Raw genomic sequence first — 24213 nt, forward strand, 5'->3', positions numbered from 1 at the left:
CCTTTTTATGTATTTTAACACATTTATTAGGATATTAATATATCTAATTACATATAAGTAAAAATTATAAAAAAATTAATATTCAAACCTTTAGATATAACACGATTATAACAAAATTTAACCTAATTATATTTCTTTTCTCGTAATAAAATAGTGAGAGAAAACTTGTCAAACTTGATTAATACATTGTGCCAAAAAAATCAAATGGTAAGAAGTGGCATTTCTCCATTAATATCCCTATAATTTGTGACTTTCCATCTAAAACATCTCTATTCTCTGGTATAGCAGTGTAATAGGAAAGAGAACGAAAGAAAATTGAGGTGAAAAAGAGGAGAGAGAAAGATAAAAATGATATACAGAAAATGGAGTTTGCTCAGCAGCACCATGCTCATCACCGGCGGAATCGTCACTACAATCGCACTCGGCAATCTCGTCTTTTATCGTAAAGTCAGTCTCTCTCCTCTTTTCTAATTTAATTAAGCCCTAGATTTTACCCTTTTTCAATTGATTTTCTTTATTCATGTCTTTAATTCCTTTAATGAACGTTAATTCTATAATGGGTCGAATTTTTTTAGCTATATACTAACTAAAAGTTGTAATTATTTGAAGAATTTGAATTTGAATTTGTTATTTGTACTAATAGCTATAAATTGATTGATGTGTTGTTGAAATTCTTCTATTTTGGAGGGTCTTATATGATTGAAATTTGAAAGAATTGATTTTTAGGGTTGATATGTGAATTTTTAGTGATTTGATGTTGATGTGTAGGGTGAAAAACTCATGATTTTGGTATGGGAAGGTTTTATGGTTGTGTAATTTCATTTATTTAGACTCATTTAGGTGATTAACTTAGCTTATTGGTTTACGTGATAGTTGGAGCGAAGAGAGCAGAAAATTTGAGATGGAAATTTTATTCACCGTGCTTGTAGATAATTAGATACAGTAGTATAAATGTTCAGAGGACCATAATCTTGCTCAATGCTACCTAATTTGTTTAAACGTACACCGGCACACGAACTGCGATTCAAGAAGGCGAATTGGTATATGCAAGTGGTATAATTTGGGCTAATTATACAAAATTATGTAGCAAATTGGTTACCATACCCTTTCTTGTACCACAAATTGGGTAGCACTTATCCTGCTATATTTTCTTGATGATTTATCCTCAGTGTTCCTGGCAGATGCTAATTTGAATTTCGTAAACATTTCTCATCTGATTGAGAATTTATCCTAATTTAACCTTACTACTCGCCTTAATGGCTTATGTTATCATTGGATTGATGTGAATAGAGGGTTGAGAAAAATGAGAACAGTATATCTAAATCTTTAGCTTCAAGTAAAGGGTAGCATAGTATTAGAGTTGGTTGAGACTGTTACATTCTACTCATTTTCTTGAAGAGTCCATCAAAATTGTTTTAGGCATAGACATGTTATTATTTTTGGCTTTTTAACTTTCAATAGGATTGTCTTTTCTTTTATATATCATGCTTATTGGTTTGTGGTTTAAAATTTATTTCATTTAAGACACATTTTCTCTTGTTTGACGATGGAAAACTTTTTTGGATGGTATTGAGAGTAAATGATGGTTGATTTTAGTGTTTATGCTTTCGTGGTTTTAATGAGACCATTACCAAGTTGGTACCTTCTTGTTAATGTTTTAATATGCTACAAAATTTTACTTTCAAACTGGATAAAATCTTGTCTTCGAACTGGATAATCTTGTCTTCATTGATGAGTGCTTAGCAGTTAGCACTATCTAAGGATTTTACTGTTCAGTGGTCATATCTCAATGTTTATGCTCTCTTCGTCCCTAATCTTTGGCTCCATTTCTTTTTTGAGTGTTAAAGCTCGCCAACTTTGACCGTAAAATCCTTTCAATATATGGAAAAAACCTTATCATGTTGGTATGTTGGATCTTATTAGATTTGTCGTAACTAAAGATTGAATACTGTGAAAAACAGATGGAGCAAATGATTAGGTTCGGAGAGAGTAGTGTTTATTGCTCTGAATGTACTTAACATAGTGGATTGTCTTCCTTTTGAATTCTTCTGATGCGTAATACATCCTTATGTGATCATTTATTCCTTTGCCTTTCATGCTTACCATAATGGTCTGTAAAATTGTATCAACTTCTATTTTTTTCAATGGATAGCTTATGAACTTACTTCAGCTTCTGTCTGATTTATGTAGGATCCTTTTCCGACAGCGGAGCTGAAGAAACGTAACGAGTCTCTATTGAAGTAGATGTGTTTTTCAACTACTGAGAATCTGACCCTAGTTTCTTCTAAGTTGGAACTTTTGAATAAATTCTCACCTGAAAATGTAGCTGTGTAGCTGAATAAATTTTACCTTGTGATTAAACATTATGTGGCACTACATGCCTAAAATATTTGTAATTAGACATTTGTGAAATCTTTTTGCGAGGAATGGTAAACCTTGATGCTTGGAATGTTTTGTTTGTAAAATGAACAAACAAGCACAAAATGAAACGAGATTTTGGTATTGTTGGTCCAATTTGTTTGCTAAACAATGTGGATTGAATTAACACATAATCTTAGAGCATATGTATCCAGGGTTGAAGTAAGGAGATTTGGGCTCCTGTATCTAGTTGATCAACCCCTCACCCCCTCCCTCGACCTCGAGAAAAAAGTTGTTATCATTGGGGCCAGAAGCAGAGAATGCAAGAAGTCCAGAACTGGCTTTGTGTTCTAACTCAGAACTTTCTCATTGAACGAACTATATTAACCAAGCTATGAAAAATATAACAAGGGCAATGGATGTTTAATGTTTTTTTTGGCATTTCAGATAATTCTAAAGCATTTTGGAAAATCCACAAAAGGCCAATTTTCTAGGGCCACAACTCTTTGTATCAACCAGATCCTTATCATCTTATCATATTCAATCACTGAAAGACCATAACTCAAGTCTTCAACTCCAACTGAAGAAAAATCAGAAATGCTACTCTCCTGCACTTCGAAACCTACCGTCTGCTTTTCACACCCTCAAACTTCATCAAGCTACGAGTATCTCTCTCCTCCTCCTGCCACTGTTCTCCGCTTTCGCACATCATACCGTAAAAAACTAACCTACCTCAGAAACCTGGGCATTATTGATACCAATCCCAGAACCACCAATGCACCCTCTCATGAGACTTTGGATCAAATTCTCACCATTATAAATTACCTCAAATCTAAAGGTTTTTCAGATACTGACATCCCAAAACTGTCTACTAGTTGCCCTAAACTCTTTTCATCTAGTCTTGAACCAGCTGATATTGCACCTGTTTTCAGTTTCTTGACTACTGATGTTGCTGCATCTACTCAAGAATCATGCGGACTTGTTCTTTGCTGTCCTGACATCTTGTTCTCTAATGTTGACTACTGCTTGAGGCCAACACTCGCATTTCTTCGAAGCATAGGACTCGAGAAGTTGAACACCCCGACTAATCTCAATGCTCACCTCCTTAATACGCGTGTTAGTAAGTTCGAGACAAAGGTTAAGTTCTTAATGAGTGTTGGGCTTACATATGAAGAATCCATTAAAGTGTGTGCTCGGCTGCCAGCTATATTTGGTTATAGTATTGAGAATAACATGAGGCCTAAGGTTGAGTATTTGGTGGAAGGGATGCAAAGGAGTATTGAAGAACTAAAAGAGTTCCCTCAATACTTTGCTTTTAGCTTGAGAAAGAGAATAGTGCCTCGACATATGCATTTGATTCAAAGGAAGGTGAACATCTCTTTGAAGAAAATGTTGTTGTGTGGTGATGAGAAGTTCTATGCTAAGTGGAAATGATTATCTTCTTATTATCTTATAGTTGCCTCGACAATTTTAGGAATGTATATAGCATAAAAAAAAATAATCCGTACAAAGTAGTTTCTATTTATACAAAATGTATAAAGTCAATAATAGAATTACAAAGAAAAGGATTACTGCTTTCCTAATTGTTTGTCCTGTTTGTTTGTTTGTTTTCGGCCTCTGAGACACAGTTTGATTATTATCATGATTACATATTATTATGAAGTATATTATAAAGGAAAAATGGATCTTAATACCTCCAACTTTTGCCGTCCAATTTTAATACCCCCAATTTATGGATTATTCCTGTATAATCCCAACTATTGGGAGGTCCGTCACAAATACACCTAGATGACTTGTAATTTGTTAGCAAAGTTTTTTTTTTAAATTTATTTATTTCTCTTTTATTTTTATTTTAAATTCCTACTCCCACCCACCGCCATTTCAGCCATCCTCTCCCCCTCCCCTCCACCGCCGCAACGCTCTTGCCAGCCCAACCCTCCTCCACCACAGCAGCCCCCCTCCCCCACCCCCAACATCCCCCTCCCCCACCCTCGTCGAATTTTAGCAGCCCCATCGAATTTTAAATAACCCCTCAATAATAAATCATTTTGAAAAACCCCACCCCGTCGGATTACAGCCCAAAAATCGATTTGAGGCAACCCATAAATAAATTCGTTTATCTGACAGAGAAAACAAGAGAAGGTTTCAGATCCGTCGATGAGAAGGGGGTGGGGGAGGCATGTGACTGCTTTACAATGACCACCCATGTCTCGAGGAGGCATCCCACAATGTTCGGAGCTCGCGCCTCAAGATAGTTTGAAAGCGTGTATTATAACCTTCAATCTTGGCTGGTTTTTGGGTATTTTGGGGCTTCTCCGGCCTAGTCATATTTTTCTCCAGAAACGTTCTTAGGGGTGCCGACATGACTTGTAACGTAGCTCGAGTGCTTGGCACCATCTATGTTGCCTCAAAAACCTCTAACGCCCCAATGTTCATTTCTCGTTAAACCCAAAATTGTCCCGAAATGAACCCTAAAGGCATCCATATATTCGTTCAAAACTATGTGACTGCTTTGCAATGGCCTCCCATGTCCCGATGAAGCATCCCACGACGTACGGAGCTCGGGTACCGAGAAAGTCCGGAAGCGTGTATTATAACCTTCAATTTTGACTATTTTTCGGGAATTTTGGGACATTTCCGAGCCTAGTCATAATTTTCTCCATAAACTTATATAGGGGTGCCGACATTAATTGTAACGTACCCCGACTACTTCACATAATCTGCATGTATTGATTTCTCGTGTAGCCTAAAATTGCCCCGAAATAGACGTAAAGGCATTCATATATTCGTTAAGCCATGTGATTGCATTCCAATGACCTCCCATTTCTCGAAGAGGCATCCCACGACATTCGGATCTCAGGCCTCGAGAAAGTCCAAAAGCGTGTATTAACATTCAATTTTTGTAGTTTTTCACGCATTTTGGGGCTTCTTCGACCCAGTCATATTTTTCTCCAGAAACGTTATTAGGGGTGCCGACATGACTTGTAACGTAGCCCGAGTGCTTGGCACCAACTGTGTTGCCTCAAAAAGCCTCTAAAAGTCCAATATATTGATAATTCGTTACATCTAAAATTATCTCGAAATGAACGTAAAGACATTCATATATATTGGTTTCAAGCCATGTGACTGCTTTCCAATTACCTCCCATGTCCGGAGGAGACATCCCACGACGGCCGTAGCTCGGGTCCCGGAAAAGTCCGAAAGCGTGTATTATAACCTTCAATTTTGGCTGTTTTTCGGGCATTTTTGGACTTCTCCGGGCCCAGTCATATTTTTTTCCAAAAAGGTACTTAGGGGTGCCGACATGATTTGTAACGTAGAACAAGTGCTTGGCACCAACTGTGTTGCCCCAATAAGCCTCTGAACGCCCAATTTATTGATTTTAGTTAAACCTAAAATTACCCCGAAATGAACGTAAAGTCATTCATATATTCGTTGCAAGCCGTGTGACTGATTTCCAATTACCTCCCATGTCCCAAGCAGGCAACCCACGACGTCTGTAGCTCGGGCACCGAGAAAGTCCGAAAGCGTATATTATAACTTTCAATCTTTGCTGTTTTTCGGACATTTTGGGACTTTTTCGGACCCGTCATATTTTTCTCCAGAAAGGTTCTTAGGGGTACCGATATGACTTGCAATGTAGTCCGAGTGCTTGACACCAACCGTGTTGCCTCAAAAAGACTCTAAACACCCAATTTATTGATTTTTTGTTAAACCTAAAATTACCCCGAGATGACCGTAAAGGCATTCATATATTCATTTCAAGACATGTGACTGCTTTCCAATGACCTCCCATGTCCCGAGGAGGTATCCCACGACGTCCGTATCTCGGGCCCCAGTAAAGTCCGAAAACGTATATTATAACCTTCAATTTTGGTTGTTTTTCGGGCATTTTTGGACTTCTCCGGGCCCAGTCATATTTTTCTCCAGAAAAGTTCTTAGGGGTGCCGACATGACTTGTAACGTAGCTCGGGTGCTTGGCACCAACCGTGCTGCCTCAAATAGCCTCTAAACTCCCAATTTATTGATTTTTCGTTAAACCAAAATTTACCCAGAAATGAACGTAAAGGCATTCATATATCCAATTCAAGCCATGTGACCGCTTTCCAATGACCTTCCATGTCTCGAGGAGGCATCCCACGGCGCCCGGAGCTCGGGCCCCGGGAAAGTTCAAAAGCGTGTATAATAACCTTTAATTTTTGCAGTTTTTCGATTATTTGGTAACTTCTCCGGGTCCAGTCATATTTTTTTCCAGAAAGGATCTTAGGGGAGCCGACATGAGTTGGAACGTAGTCCGGGTGCTTGGCACCAACCGTGTTGCCTCAAATAGCCTCTAAACTCCCAATTTATCGATTTTTCGTTAAACCAAAATTTACCCCGAAATGAACGTAAAGGCATTCATATATTCGTTTCAAGCCATGTGACCGCTTTCCAATGACCTTCCATGTCTTGAGGAGGCATCCCACGGCGTCCAGAGCTCGAACCCCGAGAAAGTTCGAAAGCGTGTATAATAAACTTCAATTTTTGCAGTTTTTCGGGCATTTTGGAACTTCTCCGGGTCCAGTCATATTTTTCTCCAGAAAGGTTCTTAGGGGAGCCGACATGAGTTGTAGCGTAGCCCGGGTGCTTGGCACCAACCGTGTTGTCTCAAATAGCCTCTAAACTCCCAATTTATTGATTTTTCGTAAAACCTAAAATTACAACAAGATGAACGTAAAGTTATTCACATATTCGTTTCAAGCCATGTGACTGCTTTCCAATGACCTTCCATATCTCGAGGAGGCATTCCACGGGGTCCGGAGCTCGGTCCCCGGGAAAGTTCGAAAGCGTGTATAATAACCTTCAATTTTTGCAGTTTTTCGGGTAATATGGAACTTCTCCGGGTCCAGCCATATTTTTCTCCAGAAATGTTTTTAGGGGCGCCGGCATGAGTCGTCACGTAGGCTGGGTGCTTGGCACCAACCATGTTGCCTCAAATAGCCTCTAGACTCCCAATTTATTGATTTTTCGTTAAACCTATAATTACCATGAGATGACCGTAAACGCATTCATATATTTGTTTCAAGCCATGTGACAGCTTTCCAATCAACTCCCATGTCCTCAGGAGGCATCCCACGACGTCCGTAGCTCAGGCACCGAGAAAGTCCGAAAGCGTGTACTATACCCTTAATTTTGGTTGTTTTCGGGCATTTTAGGACTTCTCCGGGCACAGTCAGATTATTCTCCAGAATTGTTTTTCGGCCATTTTGTGGTGTCGACATGACTTGTAACGTAGCTCTGGTGCTTGGCACTAATTATGTTGCCTCAGAAACCCTCTAAACTCCCAATTTATTGATTTTTCGTCAAACCTAAATTTACCCCGAAATGAACGTAAAGGCATTCATATATTTGTTTGAAGCCATGTGACTGCTTTCAAATGACCACCCTTGTTCTGAGGAGGCATCCCACGACGTATGTAGCTCAGGCACCGAGAAAGTCCGAAAGCGTGTATTATAACCTTCAATTTTGGTTGTTTTTCGCACATTTTAGGACTTCTCCGGGCCCAGTCGTATTTTTGTCCAAAAATATTCTTAAGGTTTCCGACATGACTTGTAACGTAGCCCGAGTGTTTGACACCAACCCCGTTGCCTCAAAAACCCTCTAAATGCCCAATTTCTTGATTTTTCGTAAAACCTAAAATTACAACTAGATGAACATAAAGGAAATCATATATTCGTTTCAAGCATGTGACTGCTTTCCAATGACCTTCCATTCCTCGAGGAGCCATCCCACGGCATCCGGAGCTCGGGCCCCGGGAAAGTTCGTAAGCGTGTCTTATAACCTTCAATTTTTGCAGTTTTTCGGCCATTTTGGAACTTCTCCGGGTCCAGCCATATTTTTCTCCAGAAACCTTCTTAGGGGTGTCGACATGAGTTGTAACGTAGCCCGGGTGCTTGGCACCAACCATGTTGCCTTAAATAGCCTCTAAACTCCCAATTTATTGATTTTTTTATTAAACCTAAATTTATCCCGAAATGAACGTAAAGGCATTCATATATTCGTTTCAAGTCATGTGATTGCTTTCCAATGACCTTCCATGTCTCGAGGAGGCATCCCACGACGTCCGGAGCTCGGGCCCCGGGAAAGTTCGAAAACGTGTATTATAATCTTCATTTTTGACTGTTTTTCTGGCATTTTGGGACTTCTCCGGCACAAGTTATATTTTTCTCCAGAAACGTTCTTAGGGTTGCCTATATGAGTTGTAACGTAGCTCGGGTGCTTGATTTAACCATGTTACCTCAAATAGCCTCTAAACTCCCAATATATTGATGTTTCGTTAAACTTAAATTTACCCCGAAATGAACGTAAAGTCATTCATATATTCGTTTCAAGCCATGTGACTGCTTTCCGATGACCTCCGATGTCCCAAGGAGGAATCCCACGACGTCTGTAACTCAAGCACCGAGAAACTTCGAAAGCGCGTATTATAACCTTCAATTTTTACTGTCTTTCGGGCATTTTAGGACTACTCCGGGCCCAGTCATATTTTTCTCCAGAAACGTAATTAGGGGAGCCGACATGACTTGTAACGTAACCCGAGTGCTTGGCACCAACTGGGTTGCCTCAAAAAGCCTCTAAACGCCTAATTTATTTATTTATTGTAAAACCTAAAATTACCCTAAAATGAACGTAAAGTCGTTCATAAATCCGTTTCAAGTAATGTGACTGCTTTCCAATGACCTTCCACGTCTCGAGGAGGAGCCCCACGACGTCTGTAGCTCGGCCTCGGGAAAGTTCGAAAGCGTGTATTATAAACTTCAATTTTTGCAGTTTTTCGGCCATTTTGGAACTTTTCCGGGCCCGGTCATATTTTTCTCAAAAAACATTCTTTGACATGACTTGTATCGTAGCCCGGGTGCTTAGCACAAATTATGTTGCCTCAAAAACCCTCTAAACGCCCAATTTATTGATTTTTCGTTAAACCTAAATTTACCCCGAAATGAACGTAAGGGCATTCATATATACGTTTCAAGCCATGTGATTGCTTTCCAATGACCACCCATGTCCTGAGGAGGCATCCCACGACGTCTATAGCCCAGGCATCGAGAATGTCTGAAAGCGTGTATTATACCCTTCAATTTTGGTTGTTTTTCGCACATTTTAGGACTTTTCCAAGCCCAGTCGTATTTTTATCTAAAAACGTTCTTAGGGTTGCCGACCGGACTTGTAATGTAGCCCGAGTGCTTGACACCAATTGCCTTGCCTCAAAAAGCCTCTAAACATCCAATTTCTTGATTTTTCGTAAAACCTAATATTACCGCAAGATGAACGTAGAGGCATTCATATATTCGTTTCAAGCCATGTGACTGCTTTCCAATGACCTTCCATGCCTCGAGAAGGCATCCCACGTCGTCAAGAGCTCGAGCCCCGGGAAAGTTCGAAAGCGTGTATAATAACCTTCAATATTTACAATTTTTCGGGCATTTTGGAACTTCTCCGGGTCCAGTCATATTTTTCTCCAGAAATGTTCTTAAGGGCGCCAACATGAGTTGTATTGTAGCCCAGGTGCTTGGCACCAATCGTGCTGCCTAAAATACCCTCTAAACTCCCACTTTATTGATTTTTCGTAAAACCTAAAATTACACCAAGATCAACGTAGAGGCATTCATATATTCATTTCAAGCCATGCAACTGCTTTCCAATAACCTTCCATGTCTCGAGGAGTCATCCCACGGCGTCCGGAGCTCGGACCCCGGGAAAGTTCGAAAGCGTGTATAATAACATTCAATTTTTGCAGTTTTTCGGGTATTTTTGAAATTCTCCGGGTCCAGTCGTATTTTTCTCTTGAAACGTTCTTAGGGGAGCCGACATGATCGTAATGGAGTCTGGGTGCTTGGCACCAACCATGTTGCCTCAAATAGCCTATAAACTCCCAATTTATTGTTTTTTCGTTAAACCTAAAATTACCCCGAGATGACCGTAAACGCATTCATATATTTGTTTCAAGCCATGTGACTGCTTTCCAATGACCTCCCTTGTACTGAGAAGGCATCCCACGACGTCTGTACCTCAGGCACCGAGAAAGTCTGAAAGCGTGTATTATAACCTTCAAGTTTGGTTGTTTTTCGGACATTTTAGGACTTCTCCGGGTCCAGTAGTATTTTTCTCCAGAAACGTTCTTAGGGTTGTCGACATGACTTGTAATGTTGCCCGAGCGCTTGACACCAACCGCGTTGCCTCAAAAACCCTCTAAAAGCCCAATTTCTTGATTTTTAGTAAACCCTAAAATTATCCCCAAGATGAACGTAAAGGTATTCAAAAATTCGTTTCAAGCCATGTGACTGTAGTCCAATGACCTTCCATGCCTCGAGGAGGCATCCCATGGCGTACGGAGCTCGGTCCCCGGGAAAGTTCGAAAGCGTGTATTATAACATTCAATTTTTGCAGTTTTTCGGACATTTTGGAACTTTCCCGAGCCCAGTCATATTTTTCTCCAGAAACGTTCTTAAGGGGGTCGACATGAGTTGTAACGTAGCCTGGGTGCTTGGCACTAACCATGTTGCCTCAAATAGCCTCTAAACTCCCAATTTATTGATTTTTCGTTAAACCTAAATTTACCCCGAAATGAACGTAAAGGCATTCATATATTTGTTTCAAGCCATTTGACTGCTTTCCAATGACCTTCCATGTCTCGAGGAGGCATCCCACGGCGTCCGGAGCTCGGGCCCCGGGAAAGTTCGAAAGCGTGTATAATAACCTTCAATTTTTGCAGTTTTTCGAGTATTTTGGAACTTCTCCAGGTCCAGTCATATTTTTGTCCAAGAACGTTCTTAGGGGCGCCGACATGAGTTGTAACGTAGCCTGGGTGCTTCGCACCAACCATGTTGCCTCAAATAGCTTCTAAACTCCCAATTTATTGATTTTTCGTTAAACCTAAAATTTCCCCGAGATGACCGTAAACGCATTCATATATTTGTTCCAAGTTATGTGACTGCTTTCCAATGACCTCCCTTGCCCTGAGGAGGCTTCCTACGACGTCCGTAGCTCAGGCACCGAGAAAGTCCGAAAGCGTGTATTATAACCTTCAATTTTGGTTGTTTGTCGGGCATCTTGGGACTTCTCCAGGACGAGTCATATTTTTCTCCAAAAACATTTTTTGTGGTGCCGACATTACTTGTAACGTAGCCCGGGTGCTTGGCACTAATTATGTTGCCTCAAAAACCCTCTAAACGCCCAATTTATTGATTTTTCGTTAAACCTAAATTTACCCCGAAATGAACGTAAAGGCATTCATATATTCGTTTCAAGCCATGTGACTGCTTTCAAATGACCACCCTTGTTCTGAGGAGGCATCCCACGACGTCTGTAGCCAGGTACCGAGAAAGTCCGAAAGCGTGTATTATAACCTTCAATTTTGGTTGTTTTTCGCACATTTTAGGACTTCTCCGGGACCACTCGTATTTTTCTCCAAAAATATTCTTAAGGTTGCCGACATGACTTGTAACGTAGCCCGAGTGCTTGACACCAACCGCATTGGCTCAAAATCCCTCTAAACGCCCATTTTCTTGATTTTTCGTAAAACCTAAAATTACCACAAGATGAACGTAAAGGCATTCATATATTCGTTTCAAGCCATGTGACTTCTTTCTAATGACCTTCCATGCGAGGAGGCATCCCACAGCATCCGGAGCTCATGCCCGGGAAAGTTCGAAAGCGTGTATAATAACCTTCAATTTTAGCAGTTTTTCGGGCATTTTGGAACTTTTTTGTGTCTAGTCATATTTTTGTTCAGGAACGTTCTTAGGGGCGCCGACATGAGTTGTAACGTAGCCCGGGTGCTTGGCACCAACCATGGTGCCTCAAATAGCCTCTAAACTCCCAATTTATTGATTTTTCGTTAAACCTAAATTTATCCCGAAATGAACGTAAAGGCATTCATATTTTTGTTTCACGCCATGTGACTGCTTTCTGATGACCTCCCATGTCCTGATGAGGCATCCCACGACGTCTGTAACTCATGCACCAAGAAAGTCCGAAAACGTGTATTATAATCTTTAATTTGGTTGTTTTTCGGGCATTTTGGGACTTCTCCGGGCCAAGTCATATTTTTCTCCAGAAACGTTCTTAGGGGTGCCTTCATGAGTTGTAACATAGCCCGGGTGCTTGGAACCAACCATGTTGCCTCAAATAGCCTCTAAACTCCCAATTTATTGATCTTTCGTAAATCCTTAAATTACCTCAAGATGAACGTAAAGGCATTCATATATTCGTTTCAAGTCATGTGACTGTTTTCCAATGACCACCCATTTCCTGAGGAGGCATCCCATGACGTTCGTAGCCCAGGCACAAGAAAGTCCGAAAGCGTGTATTATAACCTTCAATTTTGGTTGTTTTTGGGGCATTTTAGGATTTCTCCGGGCCCAATCATATTTTTTCTCCTGGCCCAGTTATAACCTTCCATTTGCTTTACCTCGAAAAGGCTCTAAACAACCCATTTGTTCATTTCCCGTGAAACCCCAAATTGCCTCGAAATGAACATAAAGACATCAATATAATCCCTCCCTGAAATCCCCCTCCCCCACCCCACCCCACCCCGGTCGAATTTTGGCAGCCTTGTCCAATTTAAAATAACCCGCATTAATAAACCGTTTTGAATAACCCCACTCCGCTTATCTGACAAAGAAAACGAGAGGGGATGAGGCTCAGATCCGTCGATGAAAAAGGAGGTGGGGGAGGGGGATGTTCCAAAATTGAGGGCACGCAATGGCGAGCGGCGCAGGGGTAGGAGAAGGGGGGCTGCAAGGGGGGGGGGGGGGGGGGGGATGTTGGGGGTTGGGAAGGGGGTGACTGCAAGGGTGGTGGGAGGGTGGGAAAGGGGGGCTGCTGGGGGTGGGGGATGGGGACTGTAGGGGTGGGGGTGGGGGGAAGGGGTGACACGTAGCCTATTTACCGATTAAATAGGTTTCCTTGAGGTGACGGCATATTTGTGGCGGACCTACCCAATAGTTGGAGTTATACTGGAATAACTCATAGTTGGAGGTATTAAAAGCGAACGGATCAAAGTTGGGGATATCTTGATCCATTTTTTCTATTTTAAAAATGTTGATAACTTTAAATATACATGTTAGGAAAAAGCTAACAAGAATCGACATAATAATACTCTGTACACATTAGTGGAATTTCATGATAAAATTTGGACTTTGACCCTGAAAAAGGGTTTGGCAAACAATTAAGGAGGGGGAGAATGCAATTTCGACACCCTAGGGTTGCCAATACCGAAAACAATCGGACTGCTAATACCGAAAACAATCGGACTGCTAATACCGAAAACAATCGGACTGCTGATACCAGAACAGAATCAGACAACAATTGTACTACTAAAACCAGAATGGAATTTGACAGCAACTGGACTGCTAATACCGAAATAGAATCTAAAGAGCTACAAAGTCGTGCATCGACAAGATGTCAAGATCTGCTCATACAATTTACACAAGAAAACAGAGTAGAGAGTAAATCACAATACATAATATATGACCAACTTATATGTGATAAACAATTGATTAAGGGTTCATAAAATGAGCTGATAGAATTACAACATCGTCTTATTGTTTTGTTATATAATGAATACGTAACATATATTCTCATGATACTGGGGAAAAATTGGATAAATTCATACATAATACTAGAAAACCATAAAAAAAAAAACTTCAAAATATCGTTCGGAGGTAAAGGGGTACAATTTAGGTCCACTAGTGAGTGAAAGAACCAATCTACCATTCACCCAAAATCCCCACCATCACCATAAACTAGACTTGGCAGTATAGCAATTTGTCATACACAGAATTTGCATAAACTCAAAAGGAAAAAAATGTAATGAATTTCCACGGGCAAACCTTGCATTTGTATGGGTAATTCCTCATCTCTACAGCTAGCATATCTGTTTCCCGCCACACCCTATGACACATTCATCTAAAAGAATCAACATTTACTCGTTTAGCCGCTTGCAACAATTTCATGAATTGTGTCACTGACTGCTTCATCTTCTGATCTAACAGCGAGCTTCATCGCCACTTCTCTGCTAGAATCAAGACCAAATTGCAGCCGAACAAGAACCTTCACGTTACCAATGAATACACCAGAAAGCAGGCATGTGTGTGACCTTGAGTTGTTTGGCACCACTTCAGTACCCTAAAATTCAAAAAATAAGGGAGGCCATTATAATATACATGGACATAAAGTTTAGGTTAACCAAAATAATTGACCAGATCCAGGAAGCATGAGCTTTCCTTCTCTACCTCTAAAAAGAAGGCTGATGAAGTCAGCTAAGCTAGTAAGACAATACGCCCTTCCCATTTTAATGGCAATACTTCGTATTTACATCTATCCCATATTAATCAAGACACTTCAACATATCGCAAAGATCAACTATTTTTTTAATGTTTCTGGTTTTTATTGTTGGATCTCCCAAAGTGGGGAACCCAAAATCGTCCCCCAAAAGTGGCCCACAGCCCAATACCAAGAATAAATTGAATATCCTAAAAGAATTGCTTTGGTCATGATTACTATGGGACAAATGGAGTTGTAGTCTACTAGTCTTAAGTCTTACTTGATGAGGAAAAGAAACATTAGCTGGTCAAAACAAGTTGATATTTGTAACGCCTAAAACTAAAATGATTTCCCTTGTGCTCCAGCAGATACATATTTCTTGACACTAGAAACTCTAACCAAATTACTTCTTAGCAGCAATCTGAGATGTTCATAGAAAATTTTCAAGTCAGTTATTACTGGAAGCTTACCTCGCAAGGTTGCAAGCCAAGAAGGTTGATGACAGCATTTACTGCTTCTGATAAGTTCTCCCTTGGGCCCAGACCATATTCGTCCACTTTCTCAAAGTCAGCACCAATGCTTTCCCAAGCATTTCTGAAATTGGAAACACCAACTTTCAACATGTAATCTGCTGCCACAACTTCGAGGTCTTCAAGCTGGTAATCTTCTTCCACACCATCATCCTCTACATCACCAGTAGATGGATCAACCTGCACCACAAAATACAACGTTATTCTACTTAATCTCCTTAGCATCTCCCAGAGTCGTCATGGCTTTTTTCTAAAGGGGGGAATCATATCCTCAACAGCCAACAGCCTGAGATAGGTTGGCTGGGTTGGAGGCCAACCCAAGGTAGAATAAACATGGAAAAACAATTGCCATCATGAAATATGCGCTTTCCAGATTATAACAAAATACTTCTTCCGTTCTGAAATAAATGTAACACTTCTCTATTTTATGTCAGAGCTTTTTGAGAGGAGGGTTTCATTTATTTCAAAATGGAGGAAGTAGTAAACATGACCAACCAGCCTAACAAGACCAACATACTAATGTCCAGCAAACATAAAGGATAGCTGACCAGAAAGCTTTATCTAAAAGTTGTGAAAATTCAGTCTAATATCAGCCAGTACTAGTAGTTAAGAAAGAGCACATAAATTACTGTATAAGAAGGAAGCAGCATACTTACAACACAAGTAGAAGAACTACAGATAGCAACAAAAAAATGCAAAAAAATCAACAGAGCTACATTAATTATCAGCTCAACGAAAAGAAAATATATATCTTCATGAGTTTCCAAAAACATCACATGATTAGAGTGTGTATCTTGTATTGTTACCAAACATGCAAAGGAGGTCAGCAGTAGCAATTAAGACAAAGTAGCACAAGAGATGCACCGAAAGATTTCCAAGAGAACATACCTCCTTCATGAAAAATCTCAAGGTATTTGAAAATTTGCCCACAGCAGGCACTCCTTCGGGCTTCTCGAAAGCCACATATGTCTGTCCAGGAGTGTCATATGGAAGAGACTTCAGATGTTTGGATGCTATTTCAGCAAATTCCTCTGCTTCAGAAGCCTCTACAACAACAGTAACCTAATAGCAACAGGCACAACTCAAAAGGTCAAAAATAAGATTGGAGAACTATGAGAAACCATTTAGGGTTTTAGAGCTCTTACATCTTCTAGTAATTGTTCAGGAATAGTGTTTGTGCAGTTGTACTGGAACACGATGTGTCCATCATATACATGCTTCACAACATTAACTGCATACTCTGTCTCAGCTTCAGTGAGCTCAACAGGAGCAGAAGACTGGGGAATAAAGAGCATAATTAGAATAATTTTCAGAAAAGTCCAACTTATCAACCATCCAAAACCAACCAGCCCTGAAAAAGATCATTCAAATAAAAAAAGGCTTAGGTCAAAAAACCTTAAAGAGCTTGCCAAACGAAGAGAATTCTGGAATAGAAGAAAGTAATTTCTCATAAGCATCCACGCCAGATGACGGAGCATTAAGAGGAGTATCCAGCCCAGGGTGCTTCTTGTTTGTTGCTTTCTTCTCGGCAAGTGGCTGAGACTTGACCTCCTTGGGAACAGAGTTGATGTCGAATGGTTCTTCAGAGGGCTCCTGCAATGAGAGCGAATCTATGAACAGATATCTTAATGAAAGTGAATAGTAAATATCCTAGCAAGCAATCTTACATAGTTCTTCAAGCTAGTCTCCAGATTGGAGAGAGGAACATCCAGAGATCCAAAGAGATATTCCTTCACATTTTCGTCCGTTTCAACAACTGTGCCATCACCTTCCAGCGTATTCAGATAAAGTGTTGCCCTATCACGAACCTGTCAGCAACACCAACAAGTCGGTTAGCAATTGTAGGAAGGCCATGGCTATCTTAGGGAAAATAAGTCTAGCAAATCAACCAAATGCATGTAACAAGGAATTCGTCTACGTATAGAAGACATGAACACGAAACTAACCCAAGGACAGTCAACTATATCATCTCCCTTGGAAAAAGCATGGAGAAAAGCTGTAGAACAAATAGTTCAATAAAGTTTCTCTCAAGCAGATAAGAAAGAGCAAGAGAACAACTGCTGGAAGGTGTCGGAACCAAATAATGTTTGACGCCGTCTAAATAGTATACATCACAAAAGAATTATTAAATGCCATTTATTGCTAACGTCCACTTCTTAAAGCGATAGCTGGCAAAGTAATAATAGATCACAGATAAGAATGTCAACTCCCAAGTCATCAAAATTTTAATTAAACCATGAAAAGATTTAACAAATTACTTGCCACGAAAAACCTCTCATTCCAGGAACTTGATGCAGAATACATATAACTTTCTGATTTGCCCCATACAACTGGGTGATGTAGGGTAATTGGCACTTATCTTAATATCTTCCCGAGACTAAAATACTTTAAAAGTGCATTTCAGTGAGAAAAGGTTTGGTGAATAAATAAATGTTTGGCTTACCCTGATAATTACCAACTCTTTTGAAAGTAGTTAAGTAATCCATCATAGTTTGAGGGTGGTTAAGCCTCAAGGTCAATTTATCATTGCAATCTGGTCAAATCATCATAGTCATGATTATCTTAAGAAACTTGCACAAAGCCGCAAATCTTAGAAGTAATTATTTCAAGTTGAAAAGGCAGTCCAGAAAAATCTCAAAAGTTGATACCGAGGGGAAAGCAAAGAAAAACGCATTATATGACATGATCTCAGGCATCTAAAAACCTAATTTACATCACCCAACCTAGACAAAAATATGATACAATGGATACAAGGTGCTATAGTAATATTATTTGCTAGGAAGATGTAATATACTTGATTGCCATTGCATAAAAAAAAAAGTATCCCAACATAATAAAATAATAGAAAATAGAATAGAAATAATGTATGCTGAGCACATCTAGTGATTTTACCTCGTCATCACTGTCAAAGAGGCAGCGTCTCAACAAAATGAAGATACGGGGCTGCGAAAGAAACAGCCAACCATTATTTGTGGCCATAGATTTATCACATTTGAAAACAATTCAAAAAAACCAAAGATAATACCTTCAGTGAATCGACCATGGCGCCAAATTTTGCCAATGTGCTCACAGCACTAGCTCTAACAGTGGCATTTTCGAGAATTACTCTGTTATAAATATACCGTATGTATTTGCTGGGATCTGATGTCTTTGGCCCCTCAACACCCAAGAAATGCAGAATCTGGTGTAACCATTATGTATCAATAGCAAGCACCAAGTTTAGTAATTTGGAAAGTGGAAACTAAGGACCCAATATTTCACGAAAGAAAAACAATAAAAAAGATAACTACATCAGCATTGTTGAGAGATGTGGACTGTCACCTGAGTGGAAAGGTACGTAAATTCACAGTCTTCAATGAATTCACAGAGGTGCAAAAGCCCACTTTCTTTTGCATCTGGGATATCTCTAATAAGTATCACAATAGAATCAACAATTGCCTTCTTATAATCAAAACCACCTTCTTCTCTGAGAATATTACTTAGGAAGTTCATCCTGAAATAGCGTCATTTGTAACAATGATTTATATGATAAAGCGTCAAGATATTGATCTAAAGAAAAGAAGGCATGACGCAACCAGTTCAGAGCAAAAAACAGTGGTACACTTACAGTGATCTGTATTTCAGAGGGAACTTCAGACAGAGCGATCTAATGGCTTCAACAACGACAATCTTAAATTCGTCTGCAATGTCTGACATGAAGTTCGTGATTTGTTTCATGAGGCGGTCTACACTGGATTCATTACCAGTCTTAAGAAGGGTTGTGATGGCAAGAGTGGCAATGCTTCTATTTTGATCAGAAATCAGACTCTCCATGTCAATGTTGCAGTTTGTCACTGCCATGGGATGCATCATAGCTACCTGCACAGCAACAAAAGTACCAAAGAAACATGAGTTCAAAACCAAGCGATAAACTAAACATATAGGATTATTGATTACAGCAGATCTAACGATGAACATGAATAACACATACCTACCATGTCTGCAATAGTATCATTTAATACCAACTAGAGATAAATTACAGAAGCAAAAAAGAAGGAAAAAGAAAAGGAAATAATACTAGTGAACTACAGTCCCCTAACAACGTTATCCCGAGTGAAGACTATAATTTGTGATTGGCCCTGGTGACTTGTCCAAAAACATTAGAGAAAGAGAAAGCAACACTATTCTAGGACCAACTTAGTAAAACGTGACTTATGATGGAGACAACAAGAACGTCTGCTTAGGCACAGACGATAACCTAACTCAAAATGTTGACGATAACAGAAGGAACAAGTATGATAGCAGTAAGGGAAGATTAAATCTTAAGAGAAAGCTTACCTTATTCAAAGTACGAACAGCTGCAAAACGAAGGACAGGTTTTGATGAGCTGAGAAACAGCTGAAGTACAGTAATTGCTGGAGTCAACTCCCGGCTTGTGACACCATTTAGCTCAGTAATTGCTCTTGCAGCCTCAAAAATAACCATTTCTGCCTTATGACGAAGGCAACCTTCAAGATAGTCATAAAATGGTCGATCGCCTGTTTGAGTATTTCCAGACTCTCTGATAACCTGCAATAAAAATTCCATGTGAATAGCCATCCAAGATAAAAATAGGCATGCAAATCATACCAAAGAGAGAGATCTAGCATAAGCCAAGCACCTGACTTATAAATCGAATTAAGAGACATTGTGCCAATGGAGAGCGCACTGCTCCCCTAGTCAAATTTGAAACAAGTTTGCTGACAGCTAAACGGTCATTTTGCCTAATCTGCAAACATAAAGAACACAGACTTAGACAATTCTACATGTAGGCATAAGCAACACAGAAAATAATCAAAGCATTTGGAATAAGCACTAATGGCACACGCCACACGCAATGATTAGTAGATTTACAGTATATATGCCATGATAAAACTTCATTGCAGGGGAAATATAATATACATGTTGAACAATGTCTTGGGCATCAAGTAGATTATTAATCTATTTGGTAATTACTGCCCACTTAAATAGAAAATCAACTGATTGCATCCATCAACTCTCTCAAAAGACACAAGATCACATACAAACCAAACCCCGAAGAAGGTGAATGAAGGGATCAGTTTGGAACTTCTTGTACATTGGATAACATGGCTCTTGTCTCACTATGAACCACAAAAAGAAAAAGGCATAATTGCATAACAATATGTCAATTTGTTTTATAGATATCTTATCTGGATATAATAAAAACAATTATGAGTTATTTTCTATTCAACGATACATATCCCTGTAAACACAAAGTTCTTGAGACTAACTCGATGTCATAACATGATACAATTACAGCAGCCTTTTCTTGCCATTACAGCTTAAAGAAAATCCAATGCACTCACCTCTTTCTTGATCAACCCTAATTTATCTTTCCTTCCAAGAGGACCTCTTCATTTCTACTCTTGTACTTATCTCATTTGTTACAGTCAATCATAGAAAAACAAGGATGACATTCATGTTCTGCAAATGCTAAATATTATATTTCATTAATTATCATTTTTTCTTTCTCATATGGTGGAAGAGTAAATGTTGACGGTAAACTACATAGAGAAATATCAAGGTCATGTGGTAGTTCAATGCCCCCTACATCTAACGAAGCCAAATTGGTTCTTGTATGGACACCACCAGAATGGACTAAGACAGTGCCACATATAATGCATATACAAACACTTCCGAGTTAAAGATTGTTACGACCAGAAAATGATGAGCTTCAATCATTCTGATAAGTCATGTTCTTCCTGCATTTGCATTCTTTAAACTTACACCGACTTTATTACCATAGCAGCAACAAGTTCAATCTAGCTACGCCAGATATTCTCATGGCAAACCATACTTGACAGGGAGACATTTAAACTGTACCTGATGTAGCAGAGCTAGAGCGTGAAATTGCACCAGAGCAGCACGTGACTGAACAGCCTCTTGCACCTCATTACTCCATCGTTTTACTATCTCAGGGTTGGTCTAGTAAATTATCAGAGCATATAAGCAACACAACAACAAAAATTATGGATGCTCTAACAGCTGACGGGTCACATCCACATACCTGGAGCAAGTGAATACCACTGACTAGCGCAGCACTGGCAACAACAGGGTTCTTATCAACAATAGCTTGTTTAAGATACCTTTCAATCTGAGTAAGGAGTGTTCCATCAGTGATTCGACAAAGCACACGAATAGCATTTGCCCGGTACATATCAGTCTTGCTGTTCATGTCCTTCATTAAGGAGCTTGTAACAATAATAACCTTCAAATTGACGATAACATATGTCAGCATCATAAATCAAACTAGTATATCTTATCACACAGTACACAACAAACACTAGTAGAATTAAAAAAGACAGCAACACATAACCTCATCGGCAGAAGGGGAGAGTTCCTTTATCATCAAATAGACCATCCTTCTTAGCCCATTATCTTTCGACTGGAACAATTTGGTAACAGAAAAGAACACTTCTGTGGCTTCAACCTATATCAGATCCCGTCAGAAAATTACAAATGTGTTCATTCTATATACAATTCAAAGTACTTACATTCTCAAAATACATCAAATACAACATTCATATACTAACCTTTGTAAATGACTCTCCTTGATTTAACAAGTAAAGAAGCTTTGTAATAACCTAATCACAAATGTAGTAAACAATATTAACAAATGCGAACACAAAAATCTCGGAGTTTCAAGCAATTTCAAAATTGAAAAATGTCGAAAACCTGAGAACATCTTCTAGGATCAAGCTGAGGATCGTTGAAAACCCTAGCTTCCTGAAGCACTGCTCCTTTCTCGATCCCCAAAAATGGCGAGTATTCAGCTGCAACACATTTTATCCAGATCCAATTACATTACAATTGATTTAAATTGCACGCAAAAATCACTAGATCTAACTAAATCTTCATGATCAAACAAATTTCAACTCAATTACATCACAATGCACATTACTAAAAAGATTTCAACCCTAATTCAGCAGATCCGACATTTCAAATGCTTGATCCCAACCCTAGCGTCGGTGAAATTCACTCGAAGATAAAAATTCACAACAATTAATTGAAACACGAAGAACAAAAATTGGAGAAATAAGGGAGAAAAATGATTACATTCGTCATCGCGATCATCATCTTTCTTTATCAGAGGTTGCGCCATTGTTGAATTTGAATCTGCGAAAGTTGAATCGAATTACGAAGATCGTGTTTCTGTTTATTTCGCTCGAAGAGCAAGTGAAGTTTGTAAGAGAGAAGCTTATAAGAGAAGGATGGGGACGAGGATCTCTCTCTCTTTTCCTCTCTTAAGATGTGTTTTTAGTTTTTACACTGTTTTAGATGCTGCAAAATGGGATTTCTTGGAGTGTGTTTGTGATTTGGGTAATTAAAAAGATTTTGGCATTAGTAATTTGTTACCATGTCCTTTTTTAGGTGTAAGATATAAGTACTCTTTTAACTTTTGACACTACTGTCGAATTTTTTTTTGGAATAAATAGAGAAGGGTGTTCTATTTTTCTCATCATTTATACATGAAATGTAGGAATTTTATCGATTATATGTGTTTGTAGATTCTACTGTTTTAACTTTTCACTATCATCAAAAAATTTATAGGAGCAAATATAAAAAGGTGTCTTATTTTTTCTCATTCTCATGACACACACACATACTACACATATGTGTGTGTTTTTATTACACTCGGTATTGTTGAGTATAAGTGTAATATATATTAAGAGGGTTAATGAAGAAGTTTTTGAAATTTAAGTAGGTGTTTCCACATCTTTGTAGTAGTGCTAACGTACGTAATCACCTATATAAATCTAAAAGTGGCAGAGAGTTTTGTATTCATGTACAAGAACAATGGTTTGTCAACACCGTTCATAGAGGTGCGCCTGCACCTTTGTGAGTCGCCGTAGGTTTTCTCTTGTTTCTAATGTGCTTTTTGGTGGAAAATAATATATTATTTCGAGCATTTTCTCTTACTATCTCCTATATTGCAAATAAAGGAATATTATATGTATTTATATATGTACGTAGATAGTCCCTTTTTTGAAGGAATTTAAGAAGAGGATCAATTTATTGAATCATTGAGAGCAACAAACACAATGTCAGCTGGAAAAGCATCTACCCAGCTACGTTGATCGATCTGTCAAGGTTGGAAGTGGGATAGCATATGAGCAACAGAGTTCCTAGAACGTTTAACAGAATACCATACAATAAAATCAAACGACGAAATTAAAGCTAAAATGTCATCTATAACTAAATGAAAACTGCTAGATCCCATAGAACCTCGAAGAGCTTGAATAACCACCAAACTCTCACTCCTCAATATGATACGAGTATGATCCATTTCCAAAGCAAACTTCATGCCCCAATAAACAGCTTTTGCCTCCGCTATGTATTTATATATGTAAATAGTCGTTGTTACTATTTGCTTAAAGAATGGAATTCTCTTGTTTTTCTCAAGGCAAAATCAATCTACAAGTTCTTGGGCGTGTTCGGCACAAGCTTTTCAAGTAGCTTTTAGTGTCTTGACTTGGTCAAAATACTAATTAGAAAATATAAGAGTGTTTGGCAATGTAGTGGTGTAAGTAGCTTTTAGTGGTACAAGCAGTGTTTTAGTAGTGTTTGTCAAAAGCTAAAATTTGTAGCTTTTGGGTAGCTTTTAGTGGTGTATAAATTATATGTTAAAGTTTTATTTGAGTTTTGAACTAGTTATTCTTACACAACTATGACAGCTTCTTTTACCGAACATCAATATTTTATACCGCTACTTGGACAGCTAACAGCTAACAGCTACACACCAACCACTAACAACTACCAAGCACAGCTAACAGCTACTCTCACAGCTAAAAGCTACCACCACAACTATTGTTGCCGAACACGCCCCTTGTATGTATTCTTTCTTGTCAACAACCAAGATTCATTTGTTTTTTTTTCTTTCGTATCTCATAAGTATCACTATGAATCTATATATGGTACTCTTGTTCTTAGAGAGTCGGCAAATAACTTATAGAAAAACGTAGTTAAAACGTGCTTAAAA

At 39.0% G+C, this 24213-nt stretch overlaps 2 protein-coding genes across 2 annotated transcripts; one reads left to right on the forward strand and one right to left on the reverse strand.

Annotated features, from left to right (window-relative positions):
• Positions 1-177: 177 nt before the first annotated feature.
• On the forward strand, positions 178-4023 carry LOC104904366 (hypothetical protein). Its single transcript, XM_010692595.4, has 2 exons — positions 178-447; positions 2191-4023. Exon 2 carries the CDS (start codon positions 2956-2958, stop codon positions 3790-3792), a length of 837 nt encoding a protein of 278 aa, XP_010690897.1. The 5' UTR covers positions 178-447; positions 2191-2955; the 3' UTR covers positions 3793-4023.
• Positions 4024-13869: 9846 nt separating this feature from the next.
• On the reverse strand, positions 13870-22539 carry LOC104904367 (coatomer subunit gamma). The gene is made up of 18 exons (XM_010692596.4): positions 22290-22539; positions 21909-22006; positions 21767-21817; positions 21550-21663; positions 21241-21441; positions 21057-21158; positions 19834-19941; positions 19512-19742; positions 18802-19052; positions 18516-18687; positions 18220-18375; positions 18087-18137; positions 16862-17002; positions 16590-16787; positions 16340-16471; positions 16083-16256; positions 15135-15374; positions 13870-14526 (listed from the first exon to the last, which is right to left on the reverse strand). The coding sequence occupies exons 1-18, from the start codon at positions 22333-22335 to the stop codon at positions 14332-14334; spliced, it is 2661 nt and encodes an 886-aa protein (XP_010690898.1). The 5' UTR covers positions 22336-22539; the 3' UTR covers positions 13870-14331.
• Positions 22540-24213: the final 1674 nt, after the last annotated feature.

Source organism: Beta vulgaris, chromosome 9 (genome assembly GCF_026745355.1).
Source record: "Beta vulgaris subsp. vulgaris cultivar EL10 chromosome 9, EL10.2, whole genome shotgun sequence".
Taxonomy (NCBI): Eukaryota; Viridiplantae; Streptophyta; class Magnoliopsida; order Caryophyllales; family Amaranthaceae; genus Beta; species Beta vulgaris.